Raw genomic sequence first — 19,020 nt, 5'->3', positions numbered from 1 at the left:
AACTGGAGGTGAGGACTAGCTCTGCTTGCTGCTCTCGTTCTTCTTCATACATTTATCAGCCCTGGGGAGGGAGAGCGAGAAAGAGAGAGAGAGTGAGAGAGACGGAGGAAGGAGGGGAGCCGGAGCACTTACTCCTCTGCAGGCGAGCGCAGCAGAAAGCCCCCAGAGTCCCCATGAGGACGATGAGCGCCAGGAAAGCTCCCACCGCGACCCCGATGATGACGGCCAAGCGCAGGGACCCTACGGAGGACACACAGAGCCCGGGGGAGTAATCAGTGAATAAAAGAAGAAAAAATAAATAAATAAATACTAAATCTGAAGTCCATTCGTCACTTGAGACAGAATAGAGGCGAGGTTTTCTTAACATCAGCTTCGGAGGAATCCTACAGGGAGAGTCGGTCGCTCCTCGCGAGACGGAGCTAATAAATGAAAATGGGGCAGCGTTTGAATGAGAAAGCCCCGTCTAATCCCACATAAATATTTCAAAGGGCTCATAAATGTGAACAAAACAGTGATTTAGGGCAATTGAAATTAGATTATAAATGAGAGATCGGAAAGTCATTATGGAATTCTGCAGACTTAAATTGTTGACATTTACTCAAGTAAAGGAGCTTACCAGGGACTCGTTGCCCTCGTCCTCGAAAATAATCAAGGCGGTGCGCTTAATCACTCTGGGGCAGGAGTACGGGAATAAATTAAACTCGCTCTCTCTAGACACAAACACACACCGTGTTCCTTGAGGCGAATGATCTCGGTGTCGGAGCCGAAGCTGTTCCAGGCCGTGCAGTTGTAAATGGTCTGGAAGTCGGCGGGGACGATGTTGCTCATGGTCAGAGTGGAAATGACGCCTTCCTCCGTGCTCACCGTCTCCACCGTGTACCTCCCTGACGTTCCCGACTCCAGGACCGTCTCCTTCCAAGACCAGGCCTGGAACAGATATAAAGATTTAGTTTAGTTTTTTATTTTTTTTAAAAAAATTTTAAAAACCAACCTTCTGCTACATCTCTAAGTTAGCCCGGGACTTTCCTATCATGTTGATATTGCAGGCTAAAATTCCCTGAGCTACTCGTGCCAGGCATGCACAGTAGGTATGAGACATTACAGACTCTATATGAGACATATACACGATCTATCAGATGTTATAAGTACCATATGAGACATATGCATTAGGCATCAAGCATTACTTATATTATATGAGGCATACACAACAGTTATCTGATATACTGTGCAGGAAAGGTAATTACAGAGACTATATGAGGCATATAAAGTAGGCATGAGACATTATAGGCACAATACAAGATATATAATATAAATAGGAGACATTATAGACACTTTATGAGGCATATAATGTAGGTATGAGACATTACAGATACTATATGAGGTATATACAGTAGGTATGACACATTATAGTCTCTATATGATATATATAATGTAGGTATGAGGCATTACAGATACTATATGAGGTATATACAGTAGGTATGACACATTATAGTCTCTATATGATATATATAATGTAGGTATGAGGCATTACAGATACTATATGAGGTATATACAGTAGACATGACACATTATAGACTCTTTATGATATATATAATGTAGGTATGAGACATTATAGACACTATATGTGGCATACGCAGTAGATATGAGACATTACAGATACTATATGAGGTATATACAGTAGACATGACACATTATAGACTCTTTATGATATATATATAATGTAGGTATGAGACATTATAGACACTATATGTGGCATATGCAGTAGGTATGAGACATTATAGACACTATATGAGGTATATACAGTAGGTATGAGACATTATAGATACTATATGAGGTATATACAGTAGGTATGAGACATTATAGACAAGGCATAAGGCATATACAGTAGTTCTAAGACATCACAGACTCTATATGATATATATATATATATATATATATATATATATATATATATATATATATATATATATAATGTAAGTATGAGACATAGACTCTATATGAGATATATAATGTAGGTATGAGACATTATAGATACTATATGAGGCATACGCACTAGGTATGAGACATTATAGACAAGGCATAAGGCATATACAGTAGTTCTAAGACATCACAGACACTATATTACATAGACGCAGTAGGTATGAGACATTATAGATACTATATGAGGTATATACAGTAGGTATGAGACATTATAGATACTATATGAGGTATATACAGTAGGTATGAGACATTATAGACAAGGCATAAGGCATATACAGTAGTTCTAAGACATCACAGACACTATATTACATAGACGCAGTAGGTATGAGACATTACAGACTCTATATGAGGTATATACAGTAGGTATGACACATTATAGACTCTTTATGATATATATATAATGTAGGTATGAGACATTATAGACAAGGCATAAGGCATATACAGTAGTTCTAAGACATCACAGACACTATATTACATAGACGCAGTAGGTATGAGACATTACAGACTCTATATGAGGTATATACAGTAGGTATGACACATTATAGACTCTTTATGATATATATATAATGTAGGTATGAGACATTATAGACACTATATGTGGCATGCGCAGTAGGTATGAGACATTACAGATACTATATGAGGTATATACAGTAGGTATGAGACTTTACAGATACTATATGAGGTATATATAGTAGGTATGAGACATTATAGATACTATATGTGGCATACGAACTAGGTATGAGACATTATAGACTCTGTATGAGATATATAAGGTAGATATGAGGCATTATAGATACTATATGTGGCATACGCAGTAGGTATGAGACATTATAGATACTATATGAGGTATATACAGTAGGTATGATACATTATAGACTCTATATGAGATATATAATGTAGATATGAGACATTATAGATACTATATGAGGCATTGCAGTAGGCATGATACATTATAGACGAGGCATAAGGCATATACAGTAGGTCTAAGACATCACAGACACTATATTACGTATACGCAGTAGGTATGAGACATTATAGATACTATATGAGGTATATACAGTAGGTATCAGACATTATAGACTCTATATGAGACCTATACAGTATACATACATAGTGCTTTATAACTGTGTCATAAATGAAGGCTTGATTACCACTTTAATTTTAAATTAAAACGTTCATTAGAAATATGGCTTCGAAAATAAGTGATTCTAGGTTAATTCCATGCTCTCGTAAGACGCAGATACAGTACACTCTCGAAATATCCAATACAATGATTATAAATGTGTTATAAAGGCCCAGAGGGAGGACGCAAATAATGTGTTGCCAAATATTGCCTATGACGGACTAAACACTAACCCGCATGTGGAAAAGCAGTGTAAAAATGCGATTTAAAAGCATGTGAAGTGAACAATTTGGAGTGTGACGCCTCAGGAGGATGGAAAGGTGAGCAGTTATTTTAACATCCTGTCCCCAGATATCACACCTGCAAAACCCCCTGCAGCTAAATGTTAGCACAGCTAGCCTGAACACGGGGCATGAAATAACAGCTCGGACGCTAATAACAACCGCTGTCCGTCACTATGTTTACTTACACACGTCGTTTACTTACATTAAGAAAAAAGAAATAAAAGTAAGGAATGTAACGGTTATTTCTTTTAGACTTTTGAATTTCCGGTGTCCTCGGCGCCCACACACTGAACCTCCTCAAGAGACGAAACACATATTTCCTTTAAACCCCATTAGTCTCGGATGATAAAGTCGGCCACACTTCAGAGGACCGTGCGCTATATCGCCGGCCATTATCCAGCTTTATTTTACGAATAAGGAGCCGTCTTCTTTTCCGCGCAGTAAACGTACGGGACGATTTAATAAAAGGGGACGCTTTGACGTTGGGAAATCATACAGAACTAATTCATTAGGCGTTAAGTCTGTGTGTTCTCTCTCTCTTTCGCTCTGCTTTTCTTTCTCTTTTTGTTTGCTATTTACTCGATGATGGTTGAGCGAGGGGATCGGTCAAAAGAGAAACCGGGGATTCGTCTGAGATGAAGGAAGGAAGGAAAGCAAGTAAGCAAAAATAACAAACAAACAAACTAATACATTCATGCATACTTTCTTCTAGCAAGTAATTTGTCCTTCGTTCTTTCCCCCATCCCTCCCTTCCTTCCTGCAACAATTTGTCCTTTCTTTCTTCTCCCTCCCTCCTTCCCTTACTTTTTTCCCCAGGAAGTATTTGTCCTTCCTTCCTCCAGCAAATATTTGTCCTTCATCCCTCCTTCCTCCTATTCTTCTGTCCTTCCTTCCTAGCTGCAACTATTTGTCCTTCCTTTCTTCCTCCCTCCCTCCTTCCCTGACATTCTTCTAGCATGTATCCTTCCTTCCTTCCTTCCTTCCTCCCATTCGTCCTTCCTAACTGCAACAATTTGTCCTTCCTTTTTCCCCCTCCCTCCTTCCCTTACTTTTTTCCAGCAAGCATCGTTCCTTCCTTCTTTCCGCCAAATATTTCTCCTTCATCCCTCCTTCCATCCTTCCTCCCATTCTTCTGCCCTTCTTTTCTAACTGCAACTATTTGTCCTTCCTTTCTTCCTCCCTCCATCCTTTCCTGACCGTCTTCTAGCATGTATCCTTTCTTCCTTCCTTCCTTCCTTCCTGTATGTATTTCTCCTCCCTCCCTCCCGCATTCTCTTCAAAAATCATATCCGAGGACGCAAACACACAGCCGTGTCACGTCCTCCTCTTGGCTTGGTAATCACAACGCGAAAGAACAAAAGCTGCCTCTCTGTAGCTCCATCTTATAGTCAGTGTAACATTTCTGTCTGTATCAGTACAGTGTGTTTTTGAGAAAGAGAGAGAGAGAGAGTGAGAGAAATGGAGAGAAATGGAGAACGGCACTCACAATGCGATCTGGAGGAGGAGTGCTGCGGATGAAGCACTTGATCTGGCCTTTCTCTCCGTACAGAGCCTGCTGTGTCTGGGTGCTGGAGATAGTAGGAGGGCCTGAAATCGGGCATGACAATCAGTGTGTGAGTGCCTAACACACACACACACACACACACACACACACACACACACACAGCCTGCAGGGACAGGACCACACCTACACAGCATAAAAATTCAGAGCATTTATTCCTTTTTATTTCTCACTGTATTATAAAATATGTAACTGAGCTGACATGAGACTCAACAAGCATATGACTGAGATATATATACATATATATATATAAGAAAACACGTCTTGTCATTCAGTCGCAGGAAAATAATCGACGATGGAGTTCCTCTTAGCAGCCCCGAAAGTTCTTTTATTCCTCTCGCACCACGGCAACTCGGCCCATCGATTACAAAATTTTCACCCATCAAATAAGGACCCGCTAGATTGATTCTTTTTTTTTTTTAACCCGTTCGTAGTTACGCTTCAATGTTCTGACTTACATAACAGCGCTAAATAAACAGTCATTCTGTCACCGGCCTTTGTTTTTCACTGACACTGGAGACTCCTTCCATGAACGCTAAATAAATGCCTCCATACAGGAAACTTCCCCATATCAACAACTATACAAGCCCCTGTGAATGAGCTGTTACTATAGAAACCGGCCGTAAAGACCTCGCGTTAAGGTTGTCGTTTCAAATCCCATAATAAAAGTCTCCCAAATGATTCAAAATGTCAACTCTGAAGTCGTTATGCACCACCGAGATCAGCAGATTTTCCATTTTAATTGGATTAAGATCTCGGAATATACGCGCTCACGTTCACGTTCGCGCTCACGTTCACGCCGGTGAGCTCCCACGGAGGCCTGTGCTATTCCCTTGCAGGGAAAAAAGACTGAAGCAAATGTTCTTCCTCATCCCCTTCTTAATTACGCACAGATGCAAAGACGGCAAGGAGGCATGAGATAGCGTCGTGGCCCTTTTCAGAAGCGCCGCTGCGTTCCGAATGACTCCGCCCTGGGGAGCTGAACAAAATCAGACAGGGGGATCGGCGTCGTAAATGAGCGCTATAATTAGACGCCTTTATCTCACGGCCTCGGCCTGGGAGAGAGAGAGAGAGAAATCGAGGGAGGGATGGAGGATGTGGAGATTTACAGCTCGTGAATAGGAAACAGGAAGTCGTGTCTCTCCCAAACACCCCGTGAGACAGAATAACAACAATTCGTCCTTTTATTTACAGACAGCCCTTCTCCTACAGAGCAAGGATGGAGAAAAGAAACGCCAAGGAGAGAAGAATCCAGATTCCCCAATTCAAAGCGTGTGTTTTGACCTGATGCTAATCACACGCTGATGCTAATTCTCTCTGACTCAGCAGTCGCGCTAGGGCTTAAACAGCTCAAACGCTGCGACTGATCCGTTCCCGCACTTCAATCCGTTCTTTCAGCTCTGTAATATCGCACTCGTTACGCACGCTGATTATTAACGATCTATCTCGCTAATATAGCCACGATACAAAATCCAAAATGGCTGTTTTTAAAAAAAAAAAAAAAAAATCTTAATTATGTATTTTCTTCGCATGCAGATCGTATCATCAAAAAGGGCTGTTTAAAAATTTCCAAGCCCAGCGCAAATATTTGAACAGGAGTATTTGTTTTCGGCTGGAACGGAATAGCCAGGTCCCCAAACACTACGCAGGGAACCGGATAAATAAATAAATAAAGAATTCAAAAAGCATTAAAGCGTCTTATTGGCTCGCTGAGGAAAGGACCAGGTTATTGCAGGAGCTCAAGGGCGCTGGGCCTTCCAGCAAAAATCAAAACGATCCGAGCGCACGCCACGAGCCTTTTCCATCTGATTGAATAAGCGTTGCCATATCTGACTCTAAAACTTGCCCTTTAGCAAAGCGTGAACAAAACGCAGGGTTTTTAATATATATATATATATATATATATATATATATATATATAGTATTTTATATCCTGCACCAGGGCGCCTGGGTGGAATTTCTGACAAGATCACGCACTCAATCCCCGGACGTCTGCGAAACGTCCCGGATAGACGGAATAACCGATACTTTTAGATGGATTCCGTCGTCCTCGAGGCCCGCTGCACAACTCCGAACTCTTGCTCATCATTTATTGATCACTTCAAAGGAACGATGGAATTCAGAGCAGATCGGATCGGATCGGTTTCAGCTTTCGTATAAATTCCGCACTACGTGTACTGGAGGAAGCGTGTAAAAACATAAACTCGTCTCGGAAGATGTCATGACTGTACAAATTTGCTATCGTGTAACGTTGACTTTATTTTTTTTCAAATGCGAACAAAGAAAAACAAACAAACGACAGTATGATGGTTACGGTGACGTAAAGGGATGTCTACGTGGTATTTACGGAAGGAGTCTCCAGTGTCAGAGAAAGTTTTCAGGACAGAAGAGTTCATGCAGGTTTGTGTTTTCTTCGTAGCGGTTTGTTTTTTGTTGTTGTTGTTGTTGTTGTTGTTTGGATTATTAACTTCACGAGGAAGAAAACAGAAAAGACCACGTTTCATGGACATGCTACAACATTAAGCGTAACTGCAAACGGATAAAAAGCACGACGGGATCCTTCTGTGAGAAATAAAAACAAGCAGAATTGCTTTGCCATGGAACCAGATGGATGTTGTACTATAGAACTAATCAACGCCTTCCGACCAATCAGAATCCAGCTACCACTGCCCCACATGAATTTAAACAGTAGGGACCGTATATCTGCTCGGTGTTACAGTTTAGTTCACAGATTTTCCAAATCACATCATCATCTTTCTTGCGAGAGAGAGAGAGAGAGAGAGAGAGAGAGAGATCACATCTATTTACCGTTGACGGTAAGAGTCACCACCTTCTCCCCGACTCCGACTCGAGGAACCACGGCCCGGCAGACATATTTCCCGGCGTCCTCCTGTTTCACGGCCCTCAGGGTCAGCGTGTTCTCGTTGCTAAGCACCTGAACGGAAAGTAGACGCATGTGTAAACTTTAACACCGTCCCTTTAACACATCTCTCTCGTTCTTACTTAATAACCAAAATGAAAAAGGGGCAGATGCTCCGAGTCCCCTGAAATAGAACAAATGCGCGAGATGAGATCCGCTAACATATGGCACACATGCTGCTGAATCCGTCATGGTAAGGAGTAAGTGATTATACTGAACATGCTGGGGGGGTGGGCGAGGGGGAGGGGGAGGGGGAGGGGGAGGGGTGGGTGTCAGGGGGGTGTGGATTGCGCATATGTGATATTTCTAATCTTGTTAATTGGCATTTTAAGAAGCGTTACGGCACCTATTCGTGACAGTGCTAAAGTTTAATGAAGCTTAATTGTTTCATGATGTTGAGACGGAGTCGTGCGTACCACGCCGTGGCCGCGTTTCATCCACACGATGGTGAGCGAGGGATTTCCCATCCAGGCGCAGTTAAAGACGGCGTCCGAGCCCAAATCCACCTGGAGGGACTGCGGTTCGGCTGCCAGACGAGGTCCGACTGCACACGTAACAGCAACGAGTCACGTAAACCTTAACGCTACGTTCCATTGTCTGACGGAGCGGTATCGGTAAACGCGTAACTCACAGTAGACGTCGACGTTGCGGCTGATGTTGGTGCTCCCGAGCGCGTTGGTGACCTCACAGGAAACCGGCTCGGTGAAGAACGAGTGATCCACAGCCACCTCGTACGTCTCTCCAACCGCGTCCCGGATCACGGTGCCGCCTTTAGCCCATCTATTGTGAGACGAAAATAATAAAAACTCTTACGAACACATCAAAAGATGCTTCTCCGCCCCACCCCACCCCCCACACCCACATCATTCCCCCGCTTGTCTTTTATTCGCAGGCTTCTGTGAAGATCTGAAAGCGACGTGTCTAATGTAAGTATTTTCCCGTTGTTGTTGTTTTTTTCTCTCTCTCTCTCTCTCTCTCTCTCTCTCTCTCTCCATTCGGGCCTTTTCGTTTTCTTCCCGTCAACAAAGCACGCCCGGAATAATGGGGCAGACATTATGAGATTCTCCAGCACCGTCACAGCTATTCACACGCCCTTTGATGGGATATTATTTAAATAAATAAATAAATAAATAGATAAATAAAAAAGACATCGGCCTGAGCCGGAGCTCCGTTTGAAAGGAAACGGAACGAAAGGTCGGCAGACGGACCGCCGTTTGTGATTTCCGAGGCGAAACCAAGTGCGTTACTCCTGCAAGTTTCGATCAGTCGAGTGGGATCTCGGCTATCCTTTGTGCAGTTGATATACAATGACCTCTTTTTTTTTTTTTTTTTTTTTTTTAAATACTTTTTGGAAGGACGACTTATTTCAACAGGACTTATTAGTCTCGATGACTCTACGAAAGGGCTCCAGAGTGACATGACGGTCTAACAGATGGCTCAGATGTGAGATTGAATCCCAACAAAAATGGCTGAATTGGAGTCTGAGACTTAAGTTTAAAAGTTACATTCAATATATATTCATATATATATAGTTTTACGTCTGGAAAGTTCCTTGTATTCAAACATGCAACTTTTCTGGCTGGTCCATTTCGATTATTAAAATGACCCCACATGCCAGAGGTTGCCAGATTGTTTTTTTTAGTGTGTATGAGTTACTGGAGTTGTATCTAATACAACCCCCCGAAAACAAACAAACAAACAAACAAACCCCAAAAAACCCCCCCAAAAAACCCAGGGGACTGATAACACAGAAGGTGGCAAAATACTGCAAATATAATGCGGATGATCGTCGTGAAAGGATCGTTGTGCTGGTAGGAATAATAATAATAATAATAATAATAATAATAACCAATCATATAATTGTAACTGTAACTGTATCAATTTTGCTCCATAATTTCATCACATTCTCACCAACTCTCTCCACACTCACACGGCAGAACGTGCTGGATACGACCAAGCGCATCTTTTCAAACCGCTGCATCACAGCGCAGCGTAAGACTCCGAGGAAAGCGCTATCCGCCCTCTTCGGCATACACGAGCTCACGGACACCCACGATTGGTTAGTGTCGCTGTGATTGACAGGGGGAGAGAGAATCAAGCCGTTCCTCACACCTAGACAGCACGGCTGTGGCGAATTTACGATTTCCCAACGTTACGGTGAGCGCGTTTCCATTTCCCAACACTAGTCTGGTAAGACTAGAAAATAGCACTTGATGCAGCACATTCTAGTTTTTGTATTATTATTATTAGAATTTTTTTGCATGATGAACTAGAGCTCGTAGGGAAAGAAATAATAATAATAATAATAATAATAATAATAATAATAAAAACACTTTCTATAGACGGGTATTAGCGTCCCGTAAGATTACATGTCAAGCGGTAAAAACACTTCCAGTGTAACTCCAGCGGATTCAGCCAGACCCGGATAATGAGCTGGCAATCGACGGCGCCTAAATCGGGAAAGGAAATTGGGAGCAGATTTGCATGTACAATTACGCGTCACGTACCGCCGCACGTAAACGAGAACGAAGATCAGGCGCGGATTACGACCTTCGTTTGAAGATCAAAGGAGCGACCGTGTTTGGTTTTTTTTTTCCTTCCACGTCTCCTCGGCAAAATTCAATTTCCTCCCAAGCTCTTTAAGATAGTCTTATAAACCCCCCTTTTTTTTTTTTTCGAACCATGCTAAGAACGACAAAAATAAATTTTAATAAAACGGTCGGAAGCGGATTACACGCGCGTCTGACATGTTAAACGCGCTTCTGGTCGGTGTTACGGCTCGGTTACGGAACGCGCTTCCTGACGGACGAATAGGGGTCGCTCTAGGTACAAGCTATGTATGCGCGCTACGTTTCGGCGTCCGCTAAAGCAACGGGCGCCCTGCTGGGAAGAGACGTGGCGAGTAAACACAGCTCCGCCGTGTAAAAGATATCCGTATATCTGCGAAACTTCAAACCAGACAACAGTGCAGAAGAGAAGAGATCATTGTGCTCTGCTAGAGACTGATGCCCCCCTGTCGCTTTTATTCTGTAGCGGGAAAGAGGCATGCTGGGTGGCACGTGCTATCTCCCCGAGGCTCCACATGCCAAAATAAGCCCGACGCGAGGCGAGGCGAGGCGACGAGAGGCCCACCCACGGCACATGTTAAACCCTGTTCGCGTCAGGCTTTGATTTTTTTTCCCCCCTCCATTAGACACTTCTGAGGTGACAAACAAGAGACGAAGAATTTCACCTCGCAACAAATTCTGCTTGGTGAAAAAAGCAAACGGAGAAAACCGGAGAGATACGAAACGAGTCTCATTTACACGTTTACGACGCGCTGTGCTCAGCAAGATACAAAACAAAAAACGTACCCGTGTAGCGTAATGTCACAGACAATTAAACATTAAAAGTATTGATGAAAATACAAAAATGTGGCCCGAAGTCCGACGCACAGGTGGAAATTTATTTATTTATTTTTTAAACAGACAGAGATGTACAAACTCCAGCACTTTTTAAAAACCTTTTGTTTTTTTTTTTAAGTTGAAAATATATTTTATACTCAGAGAATTAAGCAAACACATAATCTAACACAAAATTTCTTTTAAAAAAAAATTATTTATATATATATATAATTATTGCTTTAATATTTAAAACAAAAACATATATATTTTATTTAAATTAATTTTTTATTAAAATTAATATTAAATTAATATTTTTATTTTATTTAAATGAATTTTTTATTTTATTTAAATTATTTATTTTATTCAATACATTAATTTTATTATTATTTTATTGATTACTAAACAATAATATTTCTGTAATATTTTAATTGAATAATATTTCCACGTAATTGTTATTTTTTTTTTTGCGTTTGAAATCTTATTGATGTATTTCTTTTCTTGTTATTTCTTATTATATAATATTTAATAATATAACTTTTTGACCCAAACGGAACAGAGTGCATCCGCGTGGCGGAGATTCATTCCCACTTTGCCCTCGTGGGCGTTTAGGACCTCGGCTCACTGATCCTCTCCATTTGCTTCGGATTCTACCTTTTGTCCGTGTGTATTGAATCCGGACGCGTCGTTGGGGAGAGCTTTCATTTTCCTGCTATGATTGAGAGCAAGGTTAAACCTGGGAGACTCGACTTTCTGTGCTGGAGAGGAAGAAATTCTGTGCACTTCATCCCAATTTCACACACAGCTGAGCGGCCCGTCTGTCTCTCTGCCTGTCTGTCTTTCTGTCTGTCTCGATCGCTCTGCCTCTCTGTCTGTCTGTTTGTCTCTCTGTCCATCTTGCTGACTGTCTGTCTCTCTGCCTCTCTCTTTGTCTGTCTCTCTGTCTGACTCTTTGCCTGTCTGTCAATCTGTTTCTCTGTCTATATGTCTCTCTGTCTGTCTGTCTCTCTGCCTCTGTCTGTTTCTCTGTCTGTCTGTCCCTTTATCTGTCTGTCTCTCTGTTTCTCTGTCTATCTGTCTCTCTCTTAATCTCTCTGCCCTCTCTCTATCTGTCTCTTTACCCCCTCTCTGTCTCTCTATCTGTCTGTCTCTCTACTCCCTCTCTGTCTGTCTCTCTGCCCCCTCTCTGTCTCTCTATCTATCTTTTTGTCTGTGTCTCTCTGTCTGTCTGTCTCTCTGTCTTTCTCTGTCTGCCTCTCTGTCCCCTCTCTGTCTCTTTATCTGTCTGTCTCTCTGCCACCCCTCCATCTCTGTCTGCCTCTCTGCCCCCTCTCTGTCTCTCTATCTGTCTGTCGTCTATCTGTCTGTCTCTCTGTCTCTCTGTCTATCTGTCTCTCTCTTCGTCCCTCTGCCCTCTCTCTGTCTGTCTCTTTAACCCCTCTCTGTCTCTCTATCTGTCTGTCTCTCTACTCCCTCTCTGTCTGTCTCTCTGCCCCCTCTCTGTCTCTCTATCTATCTCTTTGTCTGTGTCTCTCTGTCTGTCTGTCTCTCTGTCTGTCTCTCTGCCCCCTCTCTGTCTCTCTATCTGTCTGTCTCTCTGCCACCCCTCTATCTGTCTGTCTCTCTGTTTCTCTGTCTATCTGTCTCTCTCTTCGTCTCTCTGCCCTCTCTCTGTCTGTCTCTTTACCCCCTCTCTGTCTCTCTATCTATCTTTTTGTCTGTGTCTCTCTGTCTGTCTGTCTCTCTGTCTTTCTCTGTCTGCCTCTCTGCCCCCTCTCTGTCTCTTTATCTGTCTGTCTCTCTGCCACCCCTCCATCTCTGTCTGCCTCCCTGCCCCCTCTCTGTCTCTCTATCTGTCTCTCTGTCTGTCTGTCCCTCTATCTGTCTGTCTCTCTGTCTCTCTGTCTATCTGTCTCTCTCTTCATCTCTCTGCCCTCTCTCTGTCTGTCTCTTTAACCCCTCTCTGTCTCTCTATCTGTCTGTCTCTCTACTCCCTCTCTGTCTGTCTCTCTGCCCCCTCTCTGTCTCTCTATCTATCTCTTTGTCTGTGTCTCTCTGTCTGTCTGTCTCTCTGTCTGTCTCTCTGCCCCCTCTCTGTCTCTCTATCTGTCTGTCTCTCTGCCACCCCTCCATCTCTGTCTGCCTCTCTGCCCCCTCTCTGTCTCTCTATCTGTCTGTCCCTCTATCTGTCTGTCGCTCTGTTTCTCTGTCTATCTGTCTCTCTCTTCGTCTCTCTGCCCTCTCTCTGTCTGTCTCTTTACCCCCTCTCTGTCTCTCTATCTGTCTGTCTCTCTACTCCCTCTCTGTCTGTCTCTCTGCCCCCTCTCTGTCTCTCTGCCCCTCTCTGTCTCTCTATCTATCTCTTTGTCTGTGTCTCTATCTGTCTGTCTCACTGCTACCTATCCATCTCTGTCTTCCTCTCTGCCCCCTCTCTGTCTCTGTCTCTCTCTCTGCCACCCCTCCATCTCTGTCTGCCTCTCTGCCCCCTCTCTGTCTCTGTCTCTCTCTCTGCCACCCCTCCATCTCTGTCTGCCTCTCTGCCCCCTCTCTGTCTCTCTATCTGTCTCTCTCTCTGCCACCTCTCCGTCTCTGTCTCTCTCTCTGCCACCTCTCCATCTCTGTCTGTCTCTCTGCCACCTCTCCGTCTGTCTCTCTCTCTGTCTGTCTGTCTCAGACTAACGCAAACATCTTCCACCGAAACCGAATCCATTTCCGTTCTCATCACTAAAACCCTCATGCAAACCCGAGCATCACGCATCACGCACTATTAGCGAACTGCACTGCTTCCCTATAATCACGCGAACTCAACGCTAATCTCCATAAACACCCAGTTTTATTCTGAAGAGTTTCCCATACGAGAGGCGTGACGACGCAGGACGCCGAGCCTCGCACCGTAATTCAAATATTTATGTAAGCGCATGAATATCGCATCGGGTATCGAATGGAATCCATCCTCCTCGCTTGTTTTCACTTTTTCCGCTCGCGAAATCCATTTGGAAAAGTGCACACCACGTCCCAGAAGCGTTCCTCCCGCCATCAATAATTTATCCCGTCTCTCTGCCGTAATTAAACGGAGGGAGTCGGTTTATTATATTATTAAAGCGGTGTTTAAACGGGACGTGAATGATTCCGGGGCGAGGGAGTCGAATGACGGATACATGATGTTTACATCGATTCTGCGCTACACAACACAACCCATTCATTCCCTCATTCATCCAGTTTATAGTTCTTTATTTGGCAGATGTATTTAGCAGCCATAACTCTCTTTACAGATGACATTACACCACAGTGAAGTTCTTTTCTTCGCATATCCCAGCATGTTATGAGGTTGGGGTCAGAGCGCAGGGTCAGCCACGATACGGCGTCCTTCGCACCAAGGGGTGCCAGGGGCCCAGCAGTGGAAGCTTGGCAGTGCTGGGGCTTGAACCTCCAACTATCCAATCAGGAACCCAGAGCCTGGCAGCGCTGGGGCTTGAACCACAGACCTTCTGATCAGTAACCTTAACCGCTAAGCTACCACTCCCCCGTCACCACTACCCAAGTAGAAGTCAAAAGGGATGCTTAGCGGTTAGCATGTTTGCCTCGTACCTCCAGGGTTGGAGGTTCGAGTCTTTCCTCCGCCCATTGTACAAGGAGCTTGTGTATTCTCCCCCAAATCAAAGACATGCATTGTAGCCTAGTAGTCAGTAGTGTGTGCGATCTGCCCTGCGACGTGTCGGCACCCCATCCAGGGTTTTCCCCCGCCTTGTACCCAGAGTTCCCTGGCGACAATTTGTAGGATAATCGGTATGGAAAATGAATACACGGCTGGTAAATCATTACCACTTTCCAACACGTTCACTGTCGAGTTTGCTCGAAACCTGATCTCGTAATTCAGGTCTAGCAACACGTTCAGAGCGGCCTGGCCACAAAACCACGGGCCAACAGCGTCGAAACCGCCGGGAGATGTCCGGTGCGCTCTCACCTGTACTGAGTGACAGGCGGGTTGGCCTTGGCCGAGCAGTGAAACCTGACCGGATTCCCTTCCAGAATGGGCTGCGGCTCCGCAGAGAGGTTCACCAGAGGAAGGTCTGCGAGAGACGGAGGAAATAATCAGCTTCACACACACACACACACACACACACAGCGAGCCCAACACTGCAAGGGCAGCTCTCGCTAACGAAACATTAATCAGGAATGCGCTTTGTAGATAAAAGAACAAACCCAAAACAAATGATGCACACACACACACACACACACACACACACACACACACAGAAACAAAACGGAATGCTTTTAAAAAGGCTCGATAATAAATTTTTCCATTTAATGCGCGTGACTTCGCGTTATGATTTCCGTGACTTGTGGCTCGCCTGCTAATTGCTGAATTCGAAAACTTTTTTGATTTATTTATTTTTACATTTTTTTTAAAATTATTTATATATTTATTTATTTTTAACTGCACATGATTAAAGGGAGCGCTTGCTGAAAATAACAGGGCGATTATGCAAACGCCGTCCACATTTTACGTGAAGACGGGACGCATTTAACGGCCAGGCTTTTATTTATTTATTTATTTATTTATTTATTTATTTATTTATTTATTTTTCCTTTTTTTTTTTTTTTTTTTTAATCGATGTGTTCTTTCTGCTCGCTTTCGGGGACAAATAAAGCAGACGGTATAAAGCGGTCTTGTACGTGAAGTGTTAGAACTCCTGAGCTAATTACCCAAGCTGTCGTGGGCAGACTTTTCCGAACGATTTAACGCGCCGATGGCTCATACCGTACCGGCGTGAAGAAGTCCATTAGCAGGAACTGTTGGGAGACTGGAATAAAGTGCCGCATGTCCTGCTGTTATAGGATAATCATCGACGGCACGCTGGTGTGACGAAGAAGAAGCTGATTATTTTCCAATAACAGAACGTTCTGAAGTGTTTGTTTCCTCTTCCACCACAGCAACATGCCCATAACGGAATACGTTTCCGTCAATTAAAGACCGATTAAAGGGGGGAGGGGAGGGGAGGGGGGGGACTTGGCTCGGAGGGAAAAATTCAGCACTGTTTTGCATGACTACGCCATAAAAATTTTTTTTACAAATAAACACAGCACTTTTTAGTAGTTCTGTGAAAAAGAGTGAAGCGGAGTTTAAACCCAGGAACAATGCAGCTGTCAAAAGTAAAACGCCGTCTTACACCCCGGTTCACACTGCAGCATTAGTCATGCTAAATATCTCCGAGGATTGAAACACACTCAGGAAAATGCCTCTTGTCAGATATGAACTGTTCACATCATAAGTTTTCTAATAGAATCGGTCATATTTGCATCTGTTTTTGTTTTTTTTGTTGTTGTTTTTCTTTCCCCAGATGAATGAGTAGTGACAGTTGAGGTTATATAAATGCAAATACACACTCTTTGACGTGTCTGTCAACGGTCTGGGTAATAACAAACTATCTGGTATAAAACAGTCAAATGTGGAAAAAAACACACACATGACATGGCACAACGGAGCGGTATTGAATTATTTGTTAATGAAGCCAGATGTTTGTGCTGTTGTTCCAGTGTGTAAGTAATTTCAGGCTCACGCTGGATGTCGATGGTGACCGTGGCCTCTTTGCCGTTGGGCGCGGCTTTGTTGGACGCTCGGCAGGTGATGCGCTGGCCGCTCTCGATGTTGGACGCCGAGACGTAGAGGGTGCTGACCGTGCTCTCTCTGTGGCCGTCACGCAACAGCGTCTACGGACGAATACGACAGCAACGGATCGACGTGAATGACAGACGTGAACCACGGACGTGGACCACGGACCACAGAGACGGACAGAAAGAACCGAAAAGAATTGTTCATTAGAACTAGATATAGTTGTGTTAAGGAAGAAAGAAAGAAAGAAAGAAAGAAAGAAAGAAAGAAATTGTTAATTAGAACTAGATATAGTTGTGTTAAGGAAGAAAGAAAGATAGAAAGAAAGAAAGAAAATAAGAAATTGTTCATTAGAACTAGATATAGTTGTGTCAAGAAAGAAAGACAGAAAGAAAGAAAGAAAGAAAGAAAATAAGAAATTGTTCATTAGAACTAGATATAGTTGTGTCAAGAAAGAAAGACAGAAAGAAAGAAAGAAAGAAAGAAAATAAGAAATTGTTCATTAGAACTAGATATAGTTGTGTCAAGAAAGAAAGACAGACAGAAAGAAAGAAAGAAAGAAAGAAAGAAAGAAAATAAGAAATTGTTAATTAGACCTAGATATAGTTGTGTTAAGGAAGAAAGAAAGAAAGAAAGAAAGAAAAGAAGAAATTGTTAATTAGAACTAGATATAATTGTGTCAAGAAAGAAAGACAAAGAAAGAAAGAAAGAAAGAAAGAAAGAAAGAAAGAAAATAAGAAATTGTTAATTAGAACTAGATATAGTTGTGTTAAGGAAGAAAGAAAGAAAGAAAGAAAGAAAGAAATCGTTAATTAGAACTAGATATAGTTGTGTCAAGGAAGAAAGAAAGAAAGAAAGAAAGAAAGAAAGAAATCGTTAATTAGAACTAGATATAGTTGTGTCAAGGAAGAAAGAAAGAAAGAAAGAAAGAAAGAAAGAAATCGTTAATTAGAACTAGATATAGTTGTGTCAAGAAAGAAAGAAAGACAGAAAGAAAGAAAAGAAGAAATCGTTCATTAGAACTAGATATAGTTGTGTCAAGAAAGAAAGACAATGAAAGACAGACAGAAGGAAAGAAAGAAGTTGTTAATTAGAAGTAGGCATAGTCGTGTCAAGACAAAAAAAGAAAGACAGAAATAAAGTTGTTAATTAGAACTAGATAGAGTTGTCAAGAAAAAAAGAAAGATAGAGAACAAAAGAAAGAAAGAGAGAAAGAAAGACAGACAGACAGACAGATACAATCCCAAATCACATTATAAATTCATATAATTAAATCATTGCAACTCTGCTTTGAATTCTTTGTAAGTTCTTTGTAAACATTTGATAAACTCGAATAGCGCCCTGTCGGCTATAATAATAATAATAATAATATATTGAGTGTTAGCTTGCGCGGTTAGCTTAAACGCTGAGTTAGCTTGAACACTGAGTTAGCTTGAACACTGAGTTAGCTTGAACGCTGAGTTAGCTTAAACGTTGAGTTAGCTTGAACACTGAGTTAGCTTGAACACTGAGTTAGCTTGAACACTGAGTTAGCTTGAACGCTGAGTTAGCTTAAACGCTGGGTTAGCTTGAACGCGGAGTTAGCTTGAACGCTGAGTTAGCTTAAACGCTGAGTTAGCTTGAACGCTGAGTTAGCTTAAACGCTGAGTTAGCTTGAACGCTGAGTTAGCTTAAACGCTGAGTTAGCTTGAACACTGAGTTAGCTTGAACGCTGAGTTAGCTTGAACACGGAGTTAGCTTGAACACTGAGTTAGCTTGAACACTGAGTTAGCTTGAACACTGAGTTAGCTTGAACGCTGAGTTAGCTTGAACGCTGAGTTAGCTTAAACGCTGGGTTAGCTTGAACGCGGAGTTAGCTTGAACGCTGAGTTAGCTTAAACGCTGAGTTAGCTTGAACGCTGAGTTAGCTTGAACGCTGAGTTAGCTTGAACGCTGAGTTAGCTTAAACGCTGAGTTAGCTTAAACGCTGAGTTAGCTTGAACGCTGAGTTAGCTTGAACACTGAGTTAGCTTAAACGCTGAGTTAGCTTGAACACTGAGTTAGCTTGAACACTGAGTTAGCTTAAACGTTGAGTTAGCTTAAACGCTGAGTTAGCTTAAACGTTGAATTAGCTTAAACGCTGAGTTAGCTTGAACGCTGAGTTAGCTTGAACGCTGAG

The 19,020-nt window shown here is 42.5% G+C and overlaps 1 protein-coding gene across 1 annotated transcript in view; it reads right to left on the bottom strand.

Annotated features, from left to right (window-relative positions):
* Positions 1–19,020, bottom strand: part of kirrel3a (kirre like nephrin family adhesion molecule 3a) — a 53,865-nt gene that overhangs the window by 8,139 nt on the left and 26,706 nt on the right. Inside the window, exons 6-13 of the mRNA XM_053645855.1 lie at positions 16,810–16,960; positions 15,213–15,318; positions 8,500–8,648; positions 8,285–8,412; positions 7,757–7,883; positions 4,874–4,974; positions 729–927; positions 133–240 (exon numbers count right to left, since the gene is read on the bottom strand). Of these exons, the coding sequence (XP_053501830.1) occupies positions 133–240; positions 729–927; positions 4,874–4,974; positions 7,757–7,883; positions 8,285–8,412; positions 8,500–8,648; positions 15,213–15,318; positions 16,810–16,960 (1,069 nt within the window). The remainder of the gene's footprint in view (positions 1–132; positions 241–728; positions 928–4,873; positions 4,975–7,756; positions 7,884–8,284; positions 8,413–8,499; positions 8,649–15,212; positions 15,319–16,809; positions 16,961–19,020) is intronic.

Source organism: Ictalurus furcatus, chromosome 16, assembly GCF_023375685.1.
Source record: "Ictalurus furcatus strain D&B chromosome 16, Billie_1.0, whole genome shotgun sequence".
In the NCBI taxonomy this organism is placed as follows: Eukaryota; Metazoa; Chordata; class Actinopteri; order Siluriformes; family Ictaluridae; genus Ictalurus; species Ictalurus furcatus.
The sequence above is the reverse complement of the archived record's forward strand: the minus strand, read 5'-3'. Positions and strand labels throughout refer to the sequence as shown.